The 27,614-nt window shown below is 39.9% G+C and overlaps 1 protein-coding gene, 1 long non-coding RNA gene and 1 pseudogene across 3 annotated transcripts; 1 reads left to right on the forward strand and 2 right to left on the reverse strand.

Moving 5' to 3' along the window:
• Positions 1–5,706: 5,706 nt before the first annotated feature.
• Positions 5,707–7,201, reverse strand: LOC148195454 (uncharacterized). Its single transcript, XM_088095211.1, has 2 exons — positions 5,888–7,201; positions 5,707–5,718 (listed from the first exon to the last, which is right to left on the reverse strand). The coding sequence occupies exons 1-2, from the start codon at positions 7,199–7,201 to the stop codon at positions 5,707–5,709; spliced, it is 1,326 nt and encodes a 441-aa protein (XP_087951337.1).
• A 4,165-nt stretch (positions 7,202–11,366) lies between these two features.
• On the reverse strand, positions 11,367–13,899 carry LOC148195455 (uncharacterized). Its single transcript, XR_015781014.1, has 3 exons — positions 13,659–13,899; positions 13,463–13,553; positions 11,367–11,691 (listed from the first exon to the last, which is right to left on the reverse strand). It is a non-coding gene; the product is annotated as an uncharacterized LOC148195455 (long non-coding RNA).
• A 936-nt stretch (positions 13,900–14,835) lies between these two features.
• Positions 14,836–27,336, forward strand: LOC148195456 (ribosome biogenesis protein BOP1 homolog; annotated as a pseudogene). The gene is made up of 19 exons (XR_015781053.1): positions 14,836–14,959; positions 15,053–15,187; positions 15,287–15,370; positions 15,471–15,613; positions 16,376–16,393; positions 22,498–22,606; positions 22,722–22,823; positions 22,921–23,070; positions 23,184–23,292; positions 23,367–23,469; positions 23,583–23,733; positions 23,816–23,948; positions 24,064–24,170; positions 24,415–24,485; positions 24,581–24,641; positions 25,175–25,402; positions 25,509–25,593; positions 26,036–26,214; positions 26,795–27,336. The product of XR_015781053.1 is annotated as a ribosome biogenesis protein BOP1 homolog (transcript).
• Positions 27,337–27,614: the final 278 nt, after the last annotated feature.

Consider the following 27,614-nt stretch of genomic DNA (forward strand, 5'->3'; position numbering starts at 1 on the left):
TAGGCTGTAACATCCCAATAAATAGTAATTACCATTAATCAGAACTAATCACATTTACAGAAAATACAGTGCAGTCTTAATATTTACAACAGCTGCTCCAAAAGAAAACAGCACGTACAGCAATTTTTACAGTGTTCAGAATTTTTCTAAGGTACCAAACCAGTTCTGGATGAACAATTCTGCAGTACTAAATACAGAACTTCCAAAATACAGCACAGAAAAATCTAACATCTACTACGGAACTAGCCCCTACTGCTCAGATTTAACTTCAACTTCTACCAAGTTGGCGTCCTCCAAATTTTCTTCTTCTAGCAATGCTTCAAGGGGTGTCTCTCCATCTGCTCACATCCACAACGGATGATCATTGCATTGACAAGACGGACATACAAAACAGTAGACAACACAAGGAATTTGCAAGGGTAAGCTTAGATAATTTAATTCAATACAATCAACATATTTTAACATAGCAAATCAATCATACATTTCATACAACATTAGACATATATCCACACATACAGTAACTCAATCAGATTCTCATAATTAAAGACTGTCCGGACTGTATGATCCATGTATCTACAGGCGTTCTTGCACCCGGGTGATGTAGTAACTGGGATACCCTCAACAGCTGCCACCCGAGGTTAACCCTTATCAGCCCAAAGTACTATGTAGGACTAGTGCCTCCTGCCATTCCCACGCATGAACTACTCTCCTCTACATGAGGATGAGCAATCACGGAATATCAGGATGAACAGCCATCAGTAGCTTATCCATGGTCATACTACACTACTTCTCATATTCACATCATAGAGACGTTCCTCCTTGGAACGCTCATTCACAATTCATTCCAATCAAATTCATTCAAAACGTCATTCGCACATTTTTATCCATTCCTCTTATTCAGATTTTCATTCTGTGTTCCACTCTCTTAATTTAAACAAAAGTTATTCATTTAATAGATCCAGATGATTATATTACAGTACACTGCTATCACGTTTCTGAACAAAAGAAACGCGCCATTATTCATTCACGGACGTTGATACAATTAACTAATTTAATTGAAATTGAGTCTAAAAGATCCAAATAATACTTAGGAAAATTCTAAGTATAAAGACTTGAGGTTAAATGAAAAGGACCATCACAGTTTAAATGAATTCAAATAAATAATCAGAGCATTAGTAAATTCGGAAACGAACACTGCCAGTAAAAAAAAACCGAACGTTAATTAATAAATTGAACGAACACTGTGAAGTTCGCTTACAAGCAATGATAAGGACGAGCGTTCAGTAGAAACTGAACACTGCTTAGGACGAACGCCAGGTCAATGACCGAGCACCAAATAGAACGAACGCGCATTTGAAAGAACGTTCGGTATCAGACCAAACGCTAACTAGAACGAACGCTCAATCTAAGACCGAGAGTTCATTTGGACGAACGCTCAGTATAATACTAAGCGCCACTTATGACGAACGCTGGTAAACAAAACCGAGCGTCCTAACTATACTTCACTTTATTTTCAATCGTGGTACAAGCTAAGCCAAGCCGAACGCTCACACTAAACTCTTGACACCAATAACGCTCGTTCTTAATCAGAGTCCTTTCCAAATGAAAGAACCCTTATTCTAAAGGAAATTGCAGGGAAACCGAACGGTATAAGACCGTTCGATAACGAGCGTACATGATCAATCAGAGAAGATCAAAATTTCCAGATTTTTCAAACACGATAATTTCACAGATTTCATATGATCTGAACTTTAATAATTTCACCTTCACCATAAACCTCATACATTACAGAATTCATATTAGAATCTCATCAATACAGTATTTTCCAGTTTTCCCAGTTCAAACATCTCATCATTTACATACAGTTCAAAACAATATCATTCCACACCATACAGAATTTCAATCACATTCCAGAATATACATCTCATTCTCTGCATACAGCTCAACCAATAACATCATCAACATATAATTCCCAAGTTTATCAGTCATATACAATCAGTACAATAGACTAGTGCTTGCATACTCCAAAATTCATAGATTTCATACAATTCAAACATTCAGTACACTTCATTGCTGTCATAAACATCAAACAATTATTAAATTAAATTACTCAAGCTTCCCTTACCTGGTCTAGCAGTGAACTCCCAAATGCTTATGGTTTTCTCTAGTGTTCTCACGGCTTTCTACCCAACGAGTCACTCCAAGATTCTCACTAAATCTAATAAACCAAAATGACATAAGGTTCAGACCTATAACTCATGCATGCAACCAGAAATTGGTTCGCATGAACTAAATAGATGAAGGTGCAGAGACGAGAACTTACCAGTTCAGTTCTCAGTTCTGTTTGGTTCAGAAGAATGCTCACGGTGCAGAGAGGTTTCCTACGGTGTCTGAAATGAGATTGGAGGAGATGAAGGTGAGTTATCTTAGAGAGAATATGAAAGAGTTCAGGGAGAATACAGAGAAGATGGAAGGCCAGAATTTCTTGAGGAAGAAGAAGATTGCATGGAAGGGAGAGAAGTGTTTTCAGAGAAATTGTTTTTCTCTTCCTCGTCAAACAATGGTGCACTCACATACTGCCACCTGATTTCCACTACAGCTTTTGGAAGCTTCCAACGTGACAGATGGCATTAGTGCATGCAGAGAGGAAAAGAGTGGAATTTGACGTGGCACAGTGCATTTAAAAGTGTGATCAGAGTATGGATTTGTATATATTAATTTATCAGGGTTTCACATTCCCCCTAACTAAAAAAAATTTTCGTCCTCGAAAATTCTAAGGCTTACCAGTACATAGGTGCGGGTATAATTCTCTCACAGCCTCTTCAACCTCCCATGTTGAGTCACCAGTCTTTGCATTCCACACCACTTTTACGAGACGAACATCTTTGCCTTTGTAGAGTCTGGTGCGGCTGTCTTCCACACAAACAGGTTGCATCTCCAGTGTCCTGTCTGGGCGAATTTGGATGTCTTCTAACTCCAGTACATGTGATGGATCAGCTATATATTTCCGGAGTTGTGAAACATGAAAGACTGGATGTAGGTTGGACAGTTGAGGTGGTAAAGCCAGCTCATACGCCACTGATCCAATCTTCTTCAGAATCTGATATGGCCCTACGAACTTAGGTGATAGCTTCTTTGGACGAAGAACTCTTCCCACACCAGTGATTGGATTCAATCTCAGAAATACGTGATCTCCAGCAGCGAATTCTAAGGGTCTTCTTCTCCTATCTGCATACGATTTCTGCCTGCTTTGAGAAGTCTTCAAACGTTCTTGAATCAGTTTCACCTTCTCAGTTGTTTGCTGGATTAATTCAGGTCCGGTTAATGCAGTCTCGCCTTCTTGGAACCAACACAAAGGAGTTCTACACTTTCTTCCATAAAGAGCTTCAAACGGTGCCATTCCTATGCTTGCTTGAAAGCTGTTATTATATGTGAATTCAACAAGCGGCAGAACTTCATCCCATACTCCCATATGATCTATCACACACGTCCTCAACAAGTCTTCAAGAGTCTGGATGGTTCGTTCAGATTGGCCATCCGTCTGAGGGTGATAAGCAGAACTCATTTGCAGTTTGCTTCCCAATTCTCCTTGTAACGACTGCCAAAAACGAGATGTGAATCTCGTGTCTCGATCTGATATAATGCTTGAAGGAACTCCATGCAATCTAACAATCTCTTTGACGTACAGCTTGGCCAAGTTGGTCATGGACATCTTCAAATTAACGGCCAGGAAGTGGGCGCTCTTAGTTAATCTATCCACAATTACCCAAATTGAGTCATGGTTTCGGACTGTACGTGGCAGATAAGTCACGAAATCCATGGAGATGCTATCCCACTTCCATTCTGGAATCTCCAATGGCTGCAGCAATCCTCCTGGTCTTTGATGTTCAGCTTTGGCTCTTTGACAAGTTAGGCAAGAGGACACAAAACGTGCAATGTCACTCTTCATACCAGGCCACCAGAAGGATAAACGAAGGTCTTGATACATCTTAGTCATGCCAGGATGCATGCTAAGACGGCTGTGATGTCCCTCCTCCATTATAATCCGCTTCAGCTCACTGTCATTTGGAATGCACGTCCTATCCATGTAACGCAATAGGCCGTCCGTTCCAACATTGAATTCTTTGGCTTGATCCGAACCAAGCACGCTCAAAATCTTCACCAGATCTTCATCCTCACGTTGCTTCCTCCTAATTTGATCAAACACATCACTGGAAATTCTAAGGTTACAGCACCTGATAACGTTCGCTCCTAAGTCAAACTGTAACCTTAGATCTCTAAAACTCTCCACCAAGTTCAGCTCCTTCACCATCATTGCCGAGACCCTTACTGCCTTCCTACTCAATGCATCAGCAACCACATTGGCTTTTCCAGGATGATACAGCAGTTCGAATTCATAATCCTTCAAGAATTCAAGCCACCTCCTTTGCCTCATATTCAATTCCTTTTGATCAAAGAGGTACTTGAGACTCTTGTGATCACTAAACACTTGAAATGTTGCACCATACAGATAATGTCTCCATATTTTCAAAGCAAACACCACTGCTGCCAGCTCCAAATCGTGTGTGGGGTAATTCTTCTCATGAATTTTCAACTGCCTGGAAGCGTAAGCCACTGCCCTCTTTTCCTGCATCAGTACACAGCCCAAACCTTGATACGATGCATCACAATACACTTCAAAAGGTTTGGCCGTGTCTGGAATGACCAACACAGGAGCACTCGTTAATTTCCTCTTTAATTCCTGGAAGCTCTCCTCACATCTATCTGTCCAAGCAAACGGTTGATCCTTCCTGGTGAGGTAAGTCAGAGGGGCTACTATCTTAGAAAATCCTTCAATAAACCGCCTGTAGTAGCCCGCGAGTCCCACAAAGCTCCTAACCTCCGTGACAGAACGTGGGCTCTCCCAATCCAGCACTGCCTTCACCTTGGCTGGATCTACTGCAATACCACCAGCAGAAACAACGTGCCCCAAAAATTGGATCTCCTTCATCCAAAATTCACACTTTGAACGCTTGGCATACAGCTCTTTCTCCCTCAACACGCTCAAGACAATTCTCAAATGGTCTTCATGCTCTTCAACGCTCTTGGAATAAATGAGGATGTCATCAATAAACACCACAACAAACTTATCCAAGTACGGTCTAAAAATTCTGTTCATGTAATCCATGAAGATTGCAGGTGCGTTTGTCACTCCAAAGGGCATCACCACATACTCATAATGACCATATCGAGACCGGAATGCAGTCTTCTGAATATCCTCCTCTTTCACTCTAATTTGATGATAGCCCGAACGTAAATCAATTTTAGAAAATACACACGCACCATGCAATTGATCCAGCAGATCGTCTATTCTTGGTAGTGGATACTTGTTCTTGATGGTCAGCTTATTAAGTTGCCTATAATCAATGCATAGCCGTGAGCTGCCATCCTTCTTCTTAACCAACAACACAGGTGCTCCCCATGGTGAAGCACTTGGACGGATGAACCTCTTGTCCATCAATTCTTCAATCTGTTTCTTGAGTTCGGCCAACTCAGCTGGTGCCATTCTGTATGGTTGAACCGAGATGGGTGCAGCAGTGGTTACCAAATCAATTGTGAATTGTACCTCACGGATGGGAGGTAGACCAGGTACTTCATCCGGAAAGACATCTGGAAATTCATCCACTACTGTTCGTCCTCCACTGTTATCAACATTGGATGAACACTCTATCTCACTGCCTTCATACGTCATGATAAGGAAACAGCTTGCTCCCTCCATGATGTCCTCCTTAAACTGCCCAAGAGTGATTGACAGTTCTTCCTCTTCTTCATCTGGAAAGACTAACTCCTTCTTCCCACAATCAATGAGGATCCGATTGGTAGCCAACCAATCCATCCCCAAAATTACTTCTAAATCTTGCAGGGGTAAGCAAATGAGATTGACTTTATATCTACGCCCCTCAACTTCTATAGGACATCTTACACAAACGGTAGACGTCTTGATCCCACCAGCCGCTGGGGTTGACACCACCAAGTCGAACTGTAATTCACTCTCCACTAATCCCAACTTCTCAACGCACTCCTTCGAGATGAAGGAATGAGTTGCCCCCGAATCATACAATACACAGCAAGGTTTCCCAAACAATAAGCAAGTACTGGTGATGAGTGTACCTGAACGAGCAGCCTCAGCACCAGTAATTGCATAAACTCTTCCTGTGGCTTGTGCACGTCCACCTCTCCCTTGAAAAGCTCTACCAGCATTCGGCGGTCTCATTACCGCTCGTCCTCCCACATTGCACTCCTGATCCGAGTGCCCGTTCCTTCCACACTTGTTGCAATGTTTTCCTCCAGAAAGTTGAGGACAAGCCCATCTCAAATGTGGTCCTCCACACTGATAACACGTCAAACTCCTTTGCTGTCCAGTTTGGCCAACAGTGACCAAAGCTTGTGATCCGCCAGATGATTGAGTGGGACGGACGTATGGGGATCTTCTTAAGTTCGTATTGTTTCTGGATGTAACCTGCCCCCTATTCAATTGCTGCTTCTTCTGTTGCTCGGCCTCAGCAACATTTTTCTCCAGAACCTTAGCTCTCTCAACCATGGCAGGGAAGGACCGAATGCACAGGCAGGATATTAACACTTTCAAATCACTTCTAAGCCCATTCTCAAACTTCCTGCATTGCCATTCTTCACTTGTAGCCATGGTATTGAAACGAACAAGATGTTTGAATTTGTTGGTGTATTCCGAGACAGACATACTGCCTTGCACCAATTGAAGGAACTCCACTTCCTTAGCAAACCGCACACTGTCAGGGAAGTACTCTTCATAAAATCTAGTTCTGAAAACTTCCCAAGAAATTGGACTTTGGGATTCTGTCAACAACATCTTCACACTGGACCACCAATGGCTAGCTTCACCCGTCAACAAATACTCTGTGAATGCCAAACGGTTTTCATTTGGACACCTCTTGGCATCATAAATCCTTTCCATATCTCTTAGCCACTGATCCGCTTCATCAGGAAGCCCTTTCCCATTAAACTTGGCAGGGTGGTGCTGCAAGAAGCTTTCCAAACTCCATTCGGCATGAGGTGCAGCATTAGAAGAAGAGGCTCCTGGTGTGCCTCTAGTAGAGGTCAGCAGGTCCATCAATTGCCTCTGAGTTGCTTCAGAGCTGATACGTGAGGCCTCCAAACTATTCAGAGCTTCCTGGTTTTGCCTCATTAAAGCAGCGTTCTGTTCTATCAAAGTGGTGTTCTATTGTTGAAGCCTGTCAATGACTGTCTCCAACATCCTGGTATTATTAGAAGAGTCAGCCTCGTTTGGCTGAGGTGGGGGAGGAAGTCTAGGCGCCATTCGTTTTCTGGTTCAGAGAAAACGCACGTTAGTTATGTTCAAGAGTTAAAAATAATAACTCATCAACACACAATAAGCACACAACGAAAGCATAGTGTACTCATAACCCTACATGTCCTTAAAAGAACAAAACTGCTCTGATACCAATAAATGTAACATCCCAATAAATAGTAATTACCATTAATCAGAACTAATCACATTTACAGAAAATACAGTGCAGTCTTAATATTTACAACAGCTGCTCCAAAAGAAAACAGCACGTACAACAATTTTTACAGTGTTCAGAATTTTTCTAAGGTACCAAACCAGTTCTGGATGAACAATTCTGCAGTACTAAATACAGAACTTCCAAAATACAGCACAGAAAAATCTAACATCTACTACGGAACTAGCCCCTACTGCTCAGATTTAACTTCAACTTCTACCAAGTTGGCGTCCTCCAAATTTTCTTCTTCTAGCAATGCTTCAAGGGGTGTCTCTCCATCTGCTCACATCCACAACGGATGATCATTGCATTGACAAGACGGACATACAAAACAGTAGACAACACAAGGAATTTGCAAGGGTAAGCTTAGATAATTTAATTCAATACAATCAACATATTTTAACATAGCAAATCAATCATACATTTCATACAACATTAGACATATATCCACACATACAGTAACTCAATCAGATTCTCATAATTAAAGACTGTCCGGACTGTATGATCCATGTATCTACAGGCGTTCTTGCACCCGGGTGATGTAGTAACTGGGATACCCTCAACAGCTGCCACCCGAGGTTAACCCTTATCAGCCCAAAGTACTATGTAGGACTAGTGCCTCCTGCCATTCCCACGCATGAACTACTCTCCTCTACATGAGGATGAGCAATCACGGAATATCAGGATGAACAGCCATCAGTAGCTTATCCATGGTCATACTACACTACTTCTCATATTCACATCATAGAGACGTTCCTCCTTGGAACGCTCATTCACAATTCATTCCAATCAAATTCATTCAAAACGTCATTCGCACATTTTTATCCATTCCTCTTATTCAGATTTTCATTCTGTGTTCCACTCTCTTAATTTAAACAAAAGTTATTCATTTAATAGATCCAAATGATTATATTACAGTACACTGCTATCACGTTTCTGAACAAAAGAAACGCGCCATTATTCATTCACGGACGTTGATACAATTAACTAATTTAATTGAAATTGAGTCTAAAAGATCCAAATAATACTTAGGAAAATTCTAAGTATAAAGACTTGAGGTTAAATGAAAAGGACCATCACAGTTTAAATGAATTCAAATAAATAATCAGAGCATTAGTAAATTCGGAAACGAACACTGCCAGTAAAAAAAAACCGAACGTTAATTAATAAATTGAACGAACACTGTGAAGTTCGCTTACAAGCAATGATAAGGACGAGCGTTCAGTAGAAACTGAACACTGCTTAGGACGAACGCCAGGTCAATGACCGAGCACCAAATAGAACGAACGCGCATTTGAAAGAACGTTCGGTATCAGACCAAACGCTAACTAGAACGAACGCTCAATCTAAGACCGAGAGTTCATTTGGACGAACGCTCAGTATAATACTAAGCGCCACTTATGACGAACGCTGGTAAACAAAACCGAGCGTCCTAACTATACTTCACTTTATTTTCAATCGTGGTACAAGCTAAGCCAAGCCGAACGCTCACACTAAACTCTTGACACCAATAACGCTCGTTCTTAATCAGAGTCCTTTCCAAATGAAAGAACCCTTATTCTAAAGGAAATTGCAGGGAAACCGAACGGTATAAGACCGTTCGATAACGAGCGTACATGATCAATCAGAGAAGATCAAAATTTCCAGATTTTTCAAACACGATAATTTCACAGATTTCATATGATCTGAACTTTAATAATTTCACCTTCACCATAAACCTCATACATTACAGAATTCATATTAGAATCTCATCAATACAGTATTTTCCAGTTTTCCCAGTTCAAACATCTCATCATTTACATACAGTTCAAAACAATATCATTCCACACCATACAGAATTTCAATCACATTCCAGAATATACATCTCATTCTCTGCATACAGCTCAACCAATAACATCATCAACATATAATTCCCAAGTTTATCAGTCATATACAATCAGTACAATAGACTAGTGCTTGCATACTCCAAAATTCATAGATTTCATACAATTCAAACATTCAGTACACTTCATTGCTGTCATAAACATCAAACAATTATTAAATTAAATTACTCAAGCTTCCCTTACCTGGTCTAGCAGTGAACTCCCAAATGCTTATGGTTTTCTCTAGTGTTCTCACGGCTTTCTACCCAACGAGTCACTCCAAGATTCTCACTAAATCTAATAAACCAAAATGACATAAGGTTCAGACCTATAACTCATGCATGCAACCAGAAATTGGTTCGCATGAACTAAATAGATGAAGGTGCAGAGACGAGAACTTACCAGTTCAGTTCTCAGTTCTGTTTGGTTCAGAAGAATGCTCACGGTGCAGAGAGGTTTCCTACGGTGTCTGAAATGAGATTGGAGGAGATGAAGGTGAGTTATCTTAGAGAGAATATGAAAGAGTTCAGGGAGAATACAGAGAAGATGGAAGGCCAGAATTTCTTGAGGAAGAAGAAGATTGCATGGAAGGGAGAGAAGTGTTTTCAGAGAAATTGTTTTTCTCTTCCTCGTCAAACAATGGTGCACTCACATACTGCCACCTGATTTCCACTACAGCTTTTGGAAGCTTCCAACGTGACAGATGGCATTAGTGCATGCAGAGAGGAAAAGAGTGGAATTTGACGTGGCACAGTGCATTTAAAAGTGTGATCAGAGTATGGATTTGTATATATTAATTTATCAGGGTTTCACATAGGCTCTCCAAACTATTTTAAATACTTGAATTCTTAATATTTAATATTGATAAAAAATGTTGTTAAAATATTATTTAATATAATAATAAACTTGCTTATGGATGATTTATAATTTTAAATCCTTGTTTTATTTTAATTTGTAAGTTTTTATATTGTTTGTCTATGTAATATATTTGTTTAATTTGTGTGTCAAAATATTTTTTTAATATATATGATTAAAGTTGTCCTAAATGTGTAAAAGACTTATTTATATAAAATGTATTGCTAAACTTACTTTGTTCGTTTAATCAATTATGTTTTCAAATTTATATAATAATTTTGTTATAATAGTTTAATGAATGCATGAAATGAGTTTTTTAATGTGTTTCATCATATTCATCTAACTATTGGATAAAAAGCACAGTGTATTTTTTTATGTTTACTATAATTTGTTTAATCAATACATTAACAAACAAACAATATATATGGTTAGACTTATTTAATTAAAATATTTACACACTTATACAAAATTATTTGTATATATATATATATATATATATATATGATTTATGTTAATTTTTTGTATTATACAACATTATTTTAATTTTTACATAATAAAAATATGAGAAATATTCAACAATAAAAATATTTATATAATAATTAAATATAAAAATGATAAATACAACTTTTTTATTGACATTGTTTTTGCAAAAAAAAATTATTACATGACAGTTCTCTATATGATAGTATAAATAATTTATATTCCCAATATATCTATAATGTTTTTTTAAATACTATTTTTAAGACATAAAACTAAAATATATTTTTTTCTAAATTTAATTTTATTATGGATAAAGTAATTAAAAACCATAAAAGGTTAAAATTAAAAATGAAATCTTAGTATTAAAAATAATTAATACTTTAAATTAAGTTGATCATTAATAATTTATTAAATAAAAAATAATTATAAAAATGAAATAATAAAATAAAAAACGAAATAAATAAATAAATACGAGATAACTAAGTCTGTCTTTGTTTTTCTTATTTCTATCTCAATATATATATGAAAATAAATTAATAATTGTAGTTACATTATTAAAAAAGGTAACCATTTTTTACTATTTAGATATATATTTTTTATTTTAAATTGTAATTAGAAGTTTAATGTAACATCCCAATAAATAGTAATTACCATTAATCAGAACTAATCACATTTACAGTAAATACAGTGCAGTCTTAACATTTATAACAGCTGCTCCAAAAGAAAACAGCACGTACAGCAAATTACAGCGTTCAGAAATTCATGATCAATTCAAAACCAGTGCTGAATAATCTATTCTGCAAAATTATATACAGAACTGCCAAAATTACAGCACAGAAAATCTAATATCTACTACGGAACAGGCCTCTACTGCTCAGCTTTAACTTCAACTTCTACCAAGTTGGCATCCTCCAAATTTTCTTCTTCCAGCATTGTTTCCAGGGGTACCTCACCATCTGCTCACATCCACAACGGATGATCATTGCATTGACAAGACGGACATACAGAAACAGTAGACAACACAAGGAAATTGCAAGGGTAAGCTTAGGTAATTTAATTCAATACCATCAACATAATTTAACATATAACATCAGCCATATAGTTCATACAACATTAAACACATATTCACGCATACAGTAACTCATTCATATTCTCATAATTAAAGACTGTCCGGACTGTATGATGCCATGTATCTACAGGCGTTCTTGCACACGGGTGGTGTAGTAACTGGAACATCCATCAGCTGCCACCCGAGGTTAACCCTATCAGTCCAAAGTACTCAATAGGACTAGGGCCTCCTGCCATTCCCACGCATGACCTACTCCCCTCTACATGAGGATGAGCACTCACGGAATATCAGGATGAACAGCCATCAGCAGCTTTACCATGGTCATACTACACTACTTCTCATATTCACATCATGGAGACGTTCCTCCTTGGAACGCTCATTCACAATCCAATTCTCATAAATCCATTCAAATCACCATTCGTACATATTCACAATTTCTCTTAATCAAATCTTCATTTCTGTATTCCACTCTTTTAATTTAAATACAAGTTACTATTTAATAGATCAAGACGACTGTATTACAGTGCACTGCAGCCTCGTTTCTGAACAAAAGAAACGAACCTTTATTCATGTACGGATGTTAAGAACACTTAAGAATTTAATTGAGATTGATTCAAAAAGATCTGATTAATACTTAGGATAATTCTAAGTATAATACTGGAGATTGAATAAAAAGGATAAGTATAATTTAGATATATTTCAATAGATAACCAGAATATGAAAGAAATTCAGATATGAACACTGTCAAAAAAAAAAAAAACCGAACGTTAAATAAGAATTTGAACGAACACCATATACGTTCGCTCACGAATCCAGGATAGGACGAGCGTTCAGTTATAAAACCGAACACTGCTTAGGACGAACGCCAGTCAATGACCGAGCACCAAATAGAACTAACGCGCATGGAAATGAACGTTCAGTGGGAACGAACGTTCAGTGTCAGACCGAACGCTAACTAGAACGAACGCTCAATCTAAGATCGAGAGTTCCTTTGGGCGAACGCTCAATATAATACTAAGCGCCACTTATGACGAACGCTGGTGGACAAAACCGAGCGTACTAATACCCTTCAATTAAATTTTTAAATGGTTGGACACGCTAAGTTGAGTCGAACGCTCAAACTTAACTCTGCACACAAATAACGCTCGTTCTCGATCCGAATCCTCTCCAAATGAAAGAATTCTTACTCTAAGTTATTGTCCAGTGAAACCGAACGGTATAAGACCGTTCGATGACGAGCGTACACCATCAATCAGAGAAGACCAGACTTTCCAGATTTTAAAACACGAGAATTTCACAGTTTTCCATATGATTCATAACTTAGAATTTATCTTTAACATAACTCTCATGCATTCCAAAATTCCTATTATCAATCCATAAATACAGAGTCTTCCATCTTCCAGTTTCAAACATATCATATCAACATACAGTTCAAATCAAAATCATTCCAAATTATGCAGAATCAATCACATTACAACTCATACATTTCATTCACTGCATAATTTCATACAACATTCCTGATATACATCCATTTCAATTCTGCTTCATCACGCATATTCAAAATTCGCATAATGCATACATTTCAAACATCCATCACAATTCATTACTGTCATACAGATCAAACATATATTAAATTAAATTACTAAAGCTTCCCTTACCTGGTTCAGCAGTGAACTTCCAAATGCTAGGGTTTCACTCTTGCTCTCACAGCTTTCTATCCAGAAGTTTACTCAACAACTTCCACTTAATCTAATACACCAAAATCGTAGACAGATCAGACCCCTAACCCACGCATGCAACCAGAATTTTGGTTCGCATGAACTGAATGAACGAAGTGCAGAGATGAGGACTTACCAGTCACAGAATTCTAACTTGTTCGGTTCAAATGAAAGCTTACAACACCGTGAATGATCCTACGGTTTCTGAAATGGAAGCAAAGATGCTGGTGGTAAGTGATCTTAGAGAGAAGATGAAAAGAGTTTAGAGAGAAGCTGGAGGATTTGAATTCAGATTTTCTGGGAAGAAGATGAAGCATGCAAGGAATGGAGAAGAGGTTTCCAGAAAATATTTTTCTCTTCCCACGCAGGACAAACGTCCATTCTCTGCATGCCACTTGTTTTCCACTAACGTTTTTGGAACGTTCCCTCAGTGACACATGGCAGGCGCATGCAGAGTGGAAGTGAGTGGGTTTTGACGTGGCAAGGTGTAATAAATGGTGATCAGAGTGTGGATTTAAGTGCTTAATTAATCAGGTTCTCACATTTAACAAAAATATTAAACACGTATGTCTTTTATAGATTAGAAATACATGTGTACGTGTCTATTTTTTATAATAAAAGAATTATTATTATAATAATGATTCAAATACAAATATTATTGAATTATAAATATTTTTGATAAAAAAGAGTGAGTTGTTTTTTGTTTTTTTGTGGTGTAAGTAATTTTTTTATCACGAGTATTTATTTAATTTAAAAATCAATTACTTCAAAAATAAAAGTAAACAGAATTGCATAAAAAAAAGGAAGTAAAAGGCACCCTTCATCAATGTTAAATTTTATTTAAAACATAATTAAAGGTAAAATAAGAATATAAGATAAAACTATTTATATATTTCATTATAAATTTAAAACATAATTTAAAAATAAAATAAGAATATTAAATATATACATTAAAAATGTAAAAAAAAAGGAAAAAAATGAAGAATTATATAATTTCATAAAACTTAACGTTATTAAGATGTTAACATTAAACCTTACAATAAATAATTAAAACTAAATCAACAAAATTATGTAATTTAAGATTTATATATATATTTTTACATTTTAAAGTGCTGATATATAATTTGATTTGCTTAAAAAAAATCATACTATGATTCCTATATTGCTTAGGGTACAATTTTATTTTCTAAAGGCAGAGTTTTATGAAGATTGGGCCTAACAAAAAAGCAAAGGCGTGGGAAATCAAATTGCGGCTGACTGAGTAACGACTCGTAAAACCCTTTCCCTCCTCAAACAAAACCCTAACGCGCCCTAACTTTGAAAATGAAGGGGAAGAAGAAGACGATGCCGAAAAACGACGTCCACGAAGAAGAAGCTCCATTGCCTTCTGATAAGGTTCCTTCGCCATCAGTATCCGATTCTGACTCTGACTACGAGGTGCTATTCTCAAGGAATTCTGACTTCATATAACTTTTTGTAACTGTGACTATATACTAATGCTAGAAGTGTACTTGTGTATTCTGTTTGTAGGACTCTTCTGCAGATGATGACGAATCTTCTGTCTCCCTGGATTCGCAAGCTGAATCAGAGTTCGAAGAAGGTTCCCCTGAGAATGGTAGGTCCGGCGATTTAGAAGCCGAAGGAACTGAATCTTCTGTAGACGAGGTAAACTGCCTTCTGTTCTTAATAACATGGCATCTTTAGCGAGAAGACCGCGTTGTTGCTTTTGTTACCATAAGTAACGAGTTGAAGAAATCGTTGCAGGACATTGTCAATGGTGAAGGCAGTGGAAATGAGAGCTCTGACCTCCATCAGCCAGGAGCTGAGAGTGACTCCTCCGAGGATGAGGTGATCACTGTCATTGTCTTCTGAAACAGGCTCACGTATTGGATTTTGCCTCATTCTAAGAAGCTGTGTTATGCTTACGCCATTTGTGTTCCTTTTATAGGTGGCTCCTCGAAACACTATCGGAGATGTACCTTTGAAGTGGTATCATATTGGATACGACATAAAGGGCAAGAAGATCAAGAAAAAGGAAAAGCAAGACAAGTTAGATTCATTTCTTGCAAACGTTGACGATTCTAAGAGTTGGTTAGTTTCATTCCTCCTGTGCTACTTATTTCTTCATTTCAATTTCCATTATTGTATTCTTTTCTTCTCATAATGCTTGTAAACACCAACACTCAACTTTACATCCATCTACTCAGGACACACAGAGAGTATGTTCCTCGATGTATATAATATTTTCTTTGAGACGTTACATTTGGTATCCTTTCTATTATGTTGAGGCCTAAATTTTGAATTAGCATTGTTATTTTTTAAACCCTATGCCCCTAAGCAGAACAGATTACAATACATTAAAGAAGGTAAATTGGGTAATTTTCAATAAATAAACAGTGAAGAACTATTATAGGAAGCTGGGGAAAATAGTCAATCATTTATTCAAAATGGGTTCAACCAAATGCACACTAAATATGTCTACCAAAGTCTAATAGTGGAAAAATTGGTAGAATCCTACATGTTCTGATGGAAATACCAGGACATATAGTCTAAGAACTTGAAATTTATGGGTTTAATTTTTTCATCTTTTATATATTAGCCACTTGGTTTTGAACTTTTCCATCAGCCATGGATTACAAGATAAGTATGACCATGGTATTTTGTGGTTGGGTTACAAGGGCAAAATAGCTTTTTTTGCACGAGTCCTATTATGAAATTATTTCTTATTGGTTTCCTTTTCTCTTGTTATAAGTATAGCACGTACATCTGTGGGGGAATATTATTTTATAGTTTGTTAGTGTTACTGTCCTTCTAGAAACATATTTGATCTGTCTACATTCTTAAACATTGAAGGCGGAAAATCTATGATGAGTACAATGTTAGGGCCTGACGAGTGTACGAGAGAAGAAGATATAGGAGGGATAGGGGGGAGGACGAGCGTCCTGAGCAAGGAGGATACCGTACGGTAACGGACGAGCGTTCTGAGCCAGAGATAAAGAGGGGCGAGGACGAACGTCCTCAGCAAGAGGAGCGAGCGGGGCAACAAGGAGTGAGGACGAGCGGCCTGAGCGAACAGAACGAGGACGGACGTTCCGAGCAAGGAGAAAGGACGAGCGTCATGGACGAGCAGAGCATGCGCGAACGTCCTAGGCAAGGGGAGTCGACAAGGGGCAAGGACGAGCGCCCTAAGTGAGGACGAGCGTCCGAAGTAAGGACGAGCGTCCTGAAACACGGGAAACGACAACGAACGTTTAACTAGCAAACGGAAGGACAGGCGAGAATTCAAGGGGGATGCTCAGCATCGTATTCCAGTAATAAATGCAGTAATTAATATAATAAATTAGGATAGAATGATTTCTTCCAGATAATTATAATAAATAGGCAATTAATATTATTCCCTGCCTTTTCTGGAAGGAGTAATTAGTATTAATAATGGAGGCACCTAGAGCTTAGGGTATGTTTTGATTATTTGAGTATTGTAAGAGAGGTTATGCTCTCGTGTGACTGAAGGAGACCCTGCTCCCAGTCATTGGTTGTGTTTGTGATTACCACAGTTGCTATAATAAAGAGTTTTATTCAGTTAAGTACGTACGTTCACCGTGAGAGGCAAGTTACGTGATCAGGCACGTAACAATTGGTCCGACCTGCCGGATCGTCAAGGGAGGAAACTGCCGGATCGTCAAGGAGGAAACTGCCGGATTCCTATTAAGGGGAACAAAGCATCATGGAAGGAAGGGTGAACGCGATGGAAGGAAGGATGGAGACCATGGAAATCTCCATGGGAGGACTGGAAGCTGCAGTACAGGAACTAGTGAGGGTGATAGGGGAGCGAGGTCGACGGTACGATGGAAACCTTGATGGTAGCCAAGGATCGGTCAATGGAAGAAGAAATGATGAGGACGAGAGGGATAGCGGAGGCTTAGAGGGTGGACCCCGAGAGGAACAGCCGTATTGGAGGCGGAGGGTCGAGTTACCCATATTCGAAGGCAATGATCCTATGAACTGGATCTATAGAGCAGATAAATTTTTCGAACTACAAGGTGTACCCGAGGACGAAAAATTGCGGCTGGCATACATCAGCATGGAAGGAATTGCAGGGCATTGGTTCCGGTTTTGGAGGGAGAAAGCCAGAAACCGCTCGTGGGCAGGTTTAAAGGAAGCGTTGGTGGTACGGTTTGGAGGCAGGAACCGAGGAACAGTTTTTGAGAGGCTGGCATCCTGCAAACAGTCAGGGTCCGTGGGAGAGTATATCCAAGAATTCGAAGTGTTGGTTGGCCAAGCCGAAAAGATACCCGAGGCTCAGTTGATAGGGTATTTCATGGCTGGTCTGCAGGAGGGGATCCGCAACCAACTCCGGTTGCTCGACTCGAAGGAATTAATGGACATCATGAGACTAGCAAGGGACGTGGAAGCGTTCCAAGCGGGCGCGCGGACAGGAGGGGGAATCATAAGAAAAGGGCAGACGTGGGGACAACCAAGTGGGTCATTGATAAAGACGGAACCCAGCCGTTACAATCAAAACCGAACGGTACCTGTCGAGGGGGGACGTACGGGAGGAAAGGAAGGAGTTCCAAGGAGAGAAGGCGAACGCACGTTCGCGAACACGCAAGGCAGGAACGTACGTGATTTACCGTACGCTGAGTATGTCAAACGAAGGGAAGAAGGGAGGTGTTTCAGGTGTGGAGGACCCTTCGGCCCAGGGCATCGCTGCCCAGAAAGGAGTCTACGAATGCTGATATGGGCAGAAGACGAGGAACCAGGAGGAGAAGAGGAAGAGGGGGGCGAACTCGAGCAAATGGAGTTATCTGCCTTCTCGGCAGGAGGGCTCACCCAGCCCAAAACGATGAAGCTGCATGGCCAAATAGGGACGCAACAAGTATTGATTTTGATTGACAGTGGCGCCAGCCACAACTTCATAAGCAGGAAATTGGTAGAAGATCTGGCATTACCAGTAGTAGATACTCCACCATATAGGGTGAGTTTGGGCGATGGGCAGAGAAAGGAGACGAGGGGGTGCTGTGAAGCAGTAACGATCTATATGGGAGAGGCAGTGATCCAGGAACGATTCCACCTGTTCGAACTGGGAGGAGTGGATGTAATATTGGGAGTAGAATGGTTGGCCAAGCTGGGTGAAGTAACACTGAATTGGGGACAACTAACCATGGCGTACGTTCAGGCAGGGCGAAAAATGATAATTAAAGGAGACCCAACTCTAACTCGGAGACTGGTGGAACCGGCAGCCTTGCTTAAGATGAAAGAAGTGGAGATCTGGTTGCTAGTATGGGAGCTTGGGGAGACCGAAAAAGATGAGGAGCAAAGACCGCACGCTCAAGAAGAAGAGACGTTCGGTCCAGAGTTAACAAGAAAGCAGGCGAACGACATGAGGCGAGTTCTGGAACGGCACGCGGACGTATTTCATGAGCCGAACGGCCTACCACCCGATAGGGGAATGGTTCATCAAATTCCCTTAAAAGAAGGGACGGATCCCGTGAATGTAAGGCCATACCGATATCCCCATGTGATGAAAGGGGAGATTGAGAAGCAGGTAGGAGAAATGTTGAAGACGGGCGTTATAAGGTCAAGCAACAGCCCATATTCGAGCCCGGTAATCTTGGTAAAGAAGAAGGATGGCAGCTGGAGATTTTGTGTGGATTACAGGGCCTTAAACCGAGCCACTGTTCCTGATAAATTCCCTATTCCCCTAATAGAGGAGTTATTAGACGAATTGAGAGGAGCCAGCTATTTTTCAAAAGTGGATTTGAAGTCAGGCTATCACCAGATACGAATGGGAGAAGGGGACATAGAGAAAACGGCTTTCCGGACGCACCAAGGTCACTACGAGTTCATGGTGATGCCGTTCGGTCTAACCAACGCACCAGCCACTTTCCAGAGTGCCATGAACAACCTGCTGCAACCATATCTGCGGAAGTTCGTCCTGGTATTTTTTGATGATATACTGGTATATAGCCGTTCATGGGAGGAGCACTTAGAGCATGTGGGAACAGTGCTAGGGGAACTGGTGACAAACAGGTGGGTAGCCAACAAGAAGAAATGTGAGTTCGGCAGAACTCAAATAGGTTATCTGGGGCACCGGATCTCAGCGAGGGGTGTAGAAATGGATGAAGACAAAATACGAGCCGTACTGGAGTGGGAGCAACCAAAGACGGTGAAGGCGTTGAGGGGATTTTTGGGGCTGACAGGGTACTACAGGAGGTTTGTGAAGGATTATGGGAAAATCGCCAGACCCCTGACCGATCTTCTTAAGAAAGGGCAGTTTGCATGGTCGGAGCAGGCCGAGGAGGCCATGTCCAGATTAAAAAAAGCAATGACGACCGCTCCGGTACTGATCCTACCTGACTTTGATCAGCCATTCCACATTGAGTGTGACGCATCGGGACGAGGGATAGGGGCGGTACTCATGCAAGGGAAGCAGCCCATAGCTTTCTTTAGCAAAGCTTTATCGGAGGGTTCATTAAGGAAGTCAATATATGAGAAGGAATTAATGGCATTGGTTTTAGCCATACAACACTGGAGGCCTTACCTTTTGGGACAGCGGTTTGTGGTGCACACGGACCAAAGGAGTTTGAAGTACCTGTTGGAACAGCGCATCACCACTCAGAATCAGCAGAATTGGCTTGCAAAGCTCCTGGGGTACGACTTTGAAATTGTGTACAAATCAGGGGTTACCAACAAAGTAGCGGACGCCCTATCAAGGAGGGAGGAGGAGGATCTGCAGGAGGAAAAGGAATTGACAGTGATTGCTCGTCCCTACTGGCAGGATTTCGAGGAAGTCTTGAAAGAAGTCGAGGAGGATGAGGAGTTAAGGAAGGTGATCGGGGATTTGAGAAAAGACCCAAATTCCCATCCTTCGTTCACACTGGAGAACGAGCGCTTGCACTATAAAGGGAGGCTCGTACTGTCAGCACGTTCGGCCTGGGTGCCTAAGTTGATAGCTGAATTCCATACCACGCAGACAGGGGGCCATTCGGGGGTCTACCGAACGTACCGCAAGGTGGCACAATCCCTGTATTGGGTAGGAATGAAGAAAGCCATGACCGAGTTCGTTGCAAGCTGTCTGGTATGTCAACAACATAAATATTTGACATCATCACCGCAAGGGTTGCTGCAACCGTTACCCATCCCCAACGCAATTTGGGAGGAGATAAGCATGGATTTTATTGTCAAATTACCCAAGTCTAGAGGGTATGATGCAGTGTTAGTGGTAGTGGACCGTCTCAGCAAATACGGCCATTTCATACCCTTAAAACACCCTTACTCTGCACGCACCATAGCCGAAGTCTTTGTGAAGGAGATCGTCAGGTTGCATGGGGTGCCTTTATCTATAGTCAGTGACCGGGATCCGCTGTTCCTGAGTAATTTTTGGAAGGAGTTGTTCAAATTGCAAGGCACTCAACTAAAGATGAGCACCGCCTATCATCCTGAAACCGATGGGCAGACGGAGGTTGTCAACAGGGTCTTGGAGGGGTATTTGAGATGTTTTTGTTCCGAACAACCCAAGGGCTGGAGCATCGTCTTGCCATGGGCGGAATACTGGTACAACACCAGCTATCAGGAGTCAGCCAAATGCACCCCTTTTGAAACCGTCTATGGGAGGCCGCCTCCTTCACTGCACAGGTTCGTTCCAGGGGAGACCTTAGTGGAAGCAGTCAATCAGGAATTACAGACCAGAGACGAAGCACTCCATCAGCTCAAGTTCCATCTAGCCAGGGCTCAAGAGTTAATGGTGCGGCAGGCTGACAAGGCAAGGAGGCCGTCCCAAGTTGGGGTGGGAGATTGGGTCTATCTGAAGATTCGACCCCACCGACAGACTACGATGTCGTCCACAGTACATTCTAAACTTGCCACTCGTTATTTTGGACCTTTCCTGGTCATCCAGCAGGTGGGGGCAGTCGCATTTAAGTTGCAATTACCAGGGTCTGCACGAATACACCCCGTGTTCCATGTATCGCAGCTAAAGAAGGCAGTAGGGGATCACCGGGTCGAACAGGAGTTACCAATAGACTTAGAGATGGAGGCTCCGTCCCCACGTCCGGTCAGAGTTTTGGATAAAAGGCAGGTACCACAGGGGGAGGACGAACGGCAGGAAGTCTTGATCGAATGGCAAGAGGGAGGGCCTGACGGGGCGACATGGGAAGATGCCCTCACCATCCAAGATCAATACCCCGATTTCAACCTTGAGGGCAAGGTTGATCTTCAGGGGGTGGGTAATGTTAGGGCCTGGCGAGTGTACGAGAGAAGAAGATATAGGAGGGATAGGGGGGAGGACGAGCGTCCTGAGCAAGGAGGATACCGTACGGTAACGGACGAGCGTTCTGTGCCAGAGATAAAGAGGGGCGAGGACGAACGTCCTCAGCAAGAGGAGCGAGCGGGTAAACAAGGAGTGAGGACGAGCGGCCTGAGCGAACAGAACGAGGACGGACGTTCCGAGCAAGGAGAAAGGACGAGCGTCATGGACGAGCAGAGCATGCGCGAACGTCCTAGGCAAGGGGAGTCGACAAGGGGCGAGGACGAGCGCCCTAAGTGAGGACGAGCGTCCGAAGTAAGGACGAGCGTCCTGAAACACGGGAAACGACAACGAACGTTTAACTAGCAAACGGAAGGACAGGCGAGAATTCAAGGGGGATGCTCAGCATCGTATTCCAGTAATAAATGCAGTAATTAATATAATAAATTAGGATAGAATGATTTCTTCCAGATAATTATAATAAATAGGCAATTAATATTATTCCCTGCCTTTTCTGGAAGGAGTAATTAGTATTAATAATGGAGGCACCTAGAGCTTAGGGTATGTTTTGATTATTTGAGTATTGTAAGAGAGGTTATGCTCTCGTGTGACTGAAGGAGACCCTGCTCCCAGTCATTGGTTGTGTTTGTGATTACCACAGTTGCTATAATAAAGAGTTTTATTCAGTTAAGTACGTACGTTCACCGTGAGAGGCAAGTTACGTGATCAGGCACGTAACATACAATGATGAGGTAGTTGAGCTGACAAAAGATGAAATCAAACTTGTCCGTAGACTGCTCAAGAACCAGGCACCACATTCTGACTTTGATCCTTATCCGGTATGTGTTTAGTTTCCATCTTATTTTAATTTTTAGGGATTTTGAGTACAATTTTAAATATAATTAGTGTGCACAGTTTTCTTCCTAAATTTCATCTCTCCTATGTAATATTCAGGATTATGTTGACTGGTATAAATGGGAAGATGCCAAGCATCCATTGTCTAATGCTCCTGAACCAAAAAGGAGGTTTATTCCTTCAAAGTGGGAAGCTAAAAAGGTAACCATTCCTTTGTTTACTAATGTGGAGATGTTCAGGAGGACATTGGAAACAAATTGATTTTTCTTATCACTTTTAAACTTCCGTGATTCTACAGGTTGTACAATATGTTAGAGCAAGGGAACAATTACTTTTGACAAACCGAAAGAGGAAGATGGTCCATATCTCTTGTGGGGAGATGATTCTGGTTCGACAGAAAAATCAAATCATTTGGCTTACATTCCTGCCCCTAAGCAGAAATTACCTGGTATTAACCGCGACTTACATTTTGGAGAGCCAAAATCTACTAATAGATAATATTTGTTTTTCCTTCTGATTTTGGTGTACCTTGGTGTTTGATAACATAATTTCATTTTGTAGGCCATGATGAATCTTATAATCCTCCTTTAGAGTACATTCCAACTCAAGAGGAGATAAATTCTTATCAATTGATGTTTGAGGAAGACCGTCCTAAGTTTATTCCAAAAAGGTACTTTGTTTCAGGGCAAACGTTTTTACTCCCTTCTTTCTGTAGTGTCGGGCTAATAAATGTTACTTGGTCAGGTTTACGTCTATGAGGAGCATCCCTTCATATGAGAATGCTATGAAGGAATCCTTTGAACGTTGTTTGGATCTGTACTTGTGCCCTCGAGTTCGGAAAAAGCGCGTGAGTGAAATATCTGTCAGAGAACTAGTTTACTGATTTGATTTTTGGTGCGAATGTGTGTATACTATAATTGGTATAATTTGTTCACTTTTTCTTTTCTTTCCGTGTTCTAGCTTAATATTGATCCTGAATCTTTAAAGCCAAAGCTTCCGAGTCGAAAGGAGCTTAAGCCTTATCCCATAACATGCTATATTGAGTATAAAGGCCATGAAGATGCTGTTACATCAATTTCCATTGAAGCTTCAGGGCAATGGATGGCTTCAGGTATGAATATTGATGACATATATTGCTGTTTCAATTTAGGAAGGATGGAGATGGGTCTCTAACTTTTCTGCTATCTGCTCAGGTTCAAGTGATGGAACTGTCCGTGTCTGGGAGGTTGAAACTGGCAGATGTCTTAGGCGGTGGGAAGTTGGTGAAGCTGTCAGCTGTGTTTCCTGGAATCCTCTGCCTGATATGCATATTCTAGCTGTTTCTGCGTAAGTCTGATTTTATTGGCTATTAAGAGTCATATACCTTTTGTTCTATAAAATTCTTAATGTTTATATATGGTTTGATTGTGAAAATAAATCAATGGTAAATCTTTGGTTTTAGGGGACAAGATGTACTTCTACTGAACACTGGTTTGGGGGATGAAGAATTGCAGAACCAGATTAAGAAGCTTCTCTGGATTGACTCTTCAACAGCATCAGATGACTCTGGTCAGTGCTTTTGTCACTTTGGTTTTGATCTAAACATTCAATAGAAGGCTCCAAGAGATCCAAACTCTCAAGTTGGCCTATGAACCCCAACTGAGCTTTTTATTGGAAGGGGGATCGGCTTAAAGTTTAAACCTAACTGGTCACTTGGGTGAATGTTGATTTGTTATTTATATCAATGCTTATGAGATTTTATGTCCCAGAATCGTGGTTTTGTTTTTTTTTCTAATCATGCCCGAGTTTGCAGGTGATAAAGCACCTAGTGTAAGCTGGCTTAAAGATGACAAACATATGGGTTTAAGGTTAAGGCACTTCAAGGTGTTTTCACATTTGTTTCCATTTCCATCTTGGTTCACTTGTTGATTGAATTTCTGTAGTTGTTCAATTAAACATTTGTGGATTTGTTTTTGCAGACAGTTACTGCTGTAGAATGGCACCGGAAAGGTGACTACTTTTCAACAGTGATGCCAACAGATATCCTTTTTAAGTGTTTCTTCTGATCAATTTATGCATACCTAATTATTCATTGGTTTATTGCTCAACACTACATGTCTCTGGTGATGATTGTTTATGATTTTTTTCCTTTATATTTTTTGGTATATTATTGACTTTTGTTATTGTTGGGTGTATGCAAATAAATGTGCACGTGCTTTCATTGCACAAATATTAGTGCAACATATCTGGATGGCAAGGGAATCTTATTTTGTTCAACACAGCACTAGGCATGGCTGACTTTTAACTTCAATTAGAATAAACATAACCTTTTGGCCTTGAGCTGCTATTTGTCGTGTTATTCCTCCTGTTGCATGCCATGCATCATTAATGGCTGTGTTTAGAATGTGGTTTCTTTACCTATGGAATTTACTGAAAACAAATCGTATTGAACTAGTTCTTGATTACCAAATTTTTAGCTGAATTGTTTTCTGACTGAATTATATGAAATTTAGAGGGATATAAATATATTAAACTAAGGGGTTGGTTGGTTTTTTCCTTGACAATTTCTTTACGTGAGTCCAGAGCAGTTTTGATACACCAGTTATCCAAGAAGCTTACGCAAAAACTTCCTTTCAAATTACATGGACTTGCTGTTAGGTCAACCTTCCATCCATCCCGTTCCATCTTCTTTGTTTGTACGAAAAAGAACGTTCGTGTGTATGATTTATTAAAAACTAAGGTCATAAAAAAGCTTGATACTGGGCTTCGTGAAGCCTCGTCTATTGCAGTTCATCCTGGAGGTATGATTATTGTTGTCATAGAATTATATTGTAATCACTTCCTCTTCTACTCATAAAATGCAGAATGTTACTCATCATAATTGTTTGTTGTATGTATTCCATGCAGGTGATAATTTAATTGTGGGTAGCAAAGAGGGCAAGATGTGTTGGTTTGACATGGACCTTTCATCTAAACCATATAAAATTCTTAAGTATTTTTTTGTCTGCTAATTGAAGGAATGCAAACTCGTTACTTTTTTTTGTGCCAGAGTAGTTCTCTGCTTGTGAACGCACAACTTATTATATAGTATTGGGCTATAAAGCCTTCCATGTCCTTTACCAATTTGTGTGGTAGCTGATTAGAAAATTAGCTATGCCAGTGAATGTGTCAAATTATGTTGATGTTATATTATGATAACAGCTCCCCCATTCATTATGTTTAAATTACAATTTCCTGTTTAATTGGGATATCGTTTGAAATTTTAAATTTATTATAACATGATGAGTTCCCTTTGTGTTAGCATGGCCACTTCATATATATAGCTACAAAATTTCATTATTTGAAAAAACTAAACTAACAGGGCGTAGAGGACATAAAATAACTATGGTTTATTTTTTGTATTGGTCAATGGTTTAATAACTTTATTGTTGCAGGTGTCACCCAAAAGATATCAACGATGTCATCTTTCACCGCACATATCCATTATTTGCTTCATGTTCAGATGACTGCACTGCATATGTTTTTCATGGAATGGTTTATTCTGATCTCAAACAAAATCCCCTTATTGTTCCTTTGGAAATTCTTCGTGGTCATACCAGTTCAAATGGCAGAGGTGAGTCTTTATGTTAATAAATTTGGGATCCAATTTTTTTTTGAAAGATCAGACCAACTTAAAAAATAAACGAGTCTAGTGTTTTAACTATCAAATCAGTTCAGGATAGAAGGATCAGAGGAGCCTAGATGTTATAGCCTTGTCTAGAAAGGGAAAAAAACAAGTCAAGCATTTGAAAACTATAAAATCAGTTTAGGATAGTACTTGGTAGGAGGATAAAAATATCCAAACTATAGTACTTTTTATGTTATAATAATGGCACAGTCTTGTTTACAGATAAATGGATACTCGTTATACTGGCTGCTTTGGTTCTAGATGATTGATTCATTAGCGTAGGAAAAATAAACAGTCTCTGAATGATCAGTCCAACCTTCCAAGCATTTTGTTGGCCTTTGTTTTCATCTTTATGCAATATGTAGATGTAATCTGTTCTCACGATTGTCGTTATTTGATAAACCAACCCTGAGTATGTGGTTGGTTGATGATTGCCCATTACATTCTTATCTGACAATGCATTCGAGAACAATTACTTATATGCTAAATACTTCTTGATCTTACTTGGAAGTTGTCTGCATTGCAGGGATACTAGACTGTAAATTTCACCCTAGACAGCCATGGTTATTTACAGCTGGTGCTGATAAACTGATCAAACTTTACTGTCATTAGTATAAATACGGATATACAGGCGTGTGATTGGTCGACAAAATCTAGGATGGTAGCCTGCAACTTTTCAACAATTTTGTTCCTCATTTCTTAAATAGAAAACACTGCAAGGCAAAATGAAGGGCACCCAAAATAGCGAGGTTCTTGCTCTGGTTTTTTGAATTGTTTTTGTTTTTCACACATATTTGTCGTTCTAAAATCTTTAGCCGAAGTATCATTCCAGGAATTCATATCCACAAAACCTCGCTTGCGGTTAGAATAGAACTGCATTTTTTATGTAACATGTCAGGTATGGGAAACCAAATTATTCGAAGACACCCAGCGCATGCTATTTGAGGGAGATTGAATGTGACATTCTGTTTGGTTGTATTATAGTTAAAAACATCGAGTAATACTGTTTACAGTTTGTGTACCTTTTTAAAAGACGTCAATTACTGAGTTTGCAGTTTCGACGGTGTAGTGAGGCTTGCCACAAGAAATGAGCGCAATTATTCCGTGTTATGAAACACAAGATTTATTTAGAGACTACTGGTAAATTTATATTATTCCCTTAAATCTGCGCAATTGTGTTTAAAATTGCGTTGTAGTAATTGGGTATCTCGAGTAAATTATGTTTGTACATTGCCAAATTAGGCTTCTTACCGTTCTTTGAGGAAAATGTTCGCATTAACCAAGTATCAAGACAGCGATGCAAAAGATTGTTCTGAATGATAAAAACCCACAGTTGTACTTATGAA

Source organism: Vigna umbellata, chromosome 7, assembly GCF_029865625.1.
Source record: "Vigna umbellata cultivar VRB3 chromosome 7, Vumbellata_1.0, whole genome shotgun sequence".
In the NCBI taxonomy this organism is placed as follows: domain Eukaryota; kingdom Viridiplantae; phylum Streptophyta; class Magnoliopsida; order Fabales; family Fabaceae; genus Vigna; species Vigna umbellata.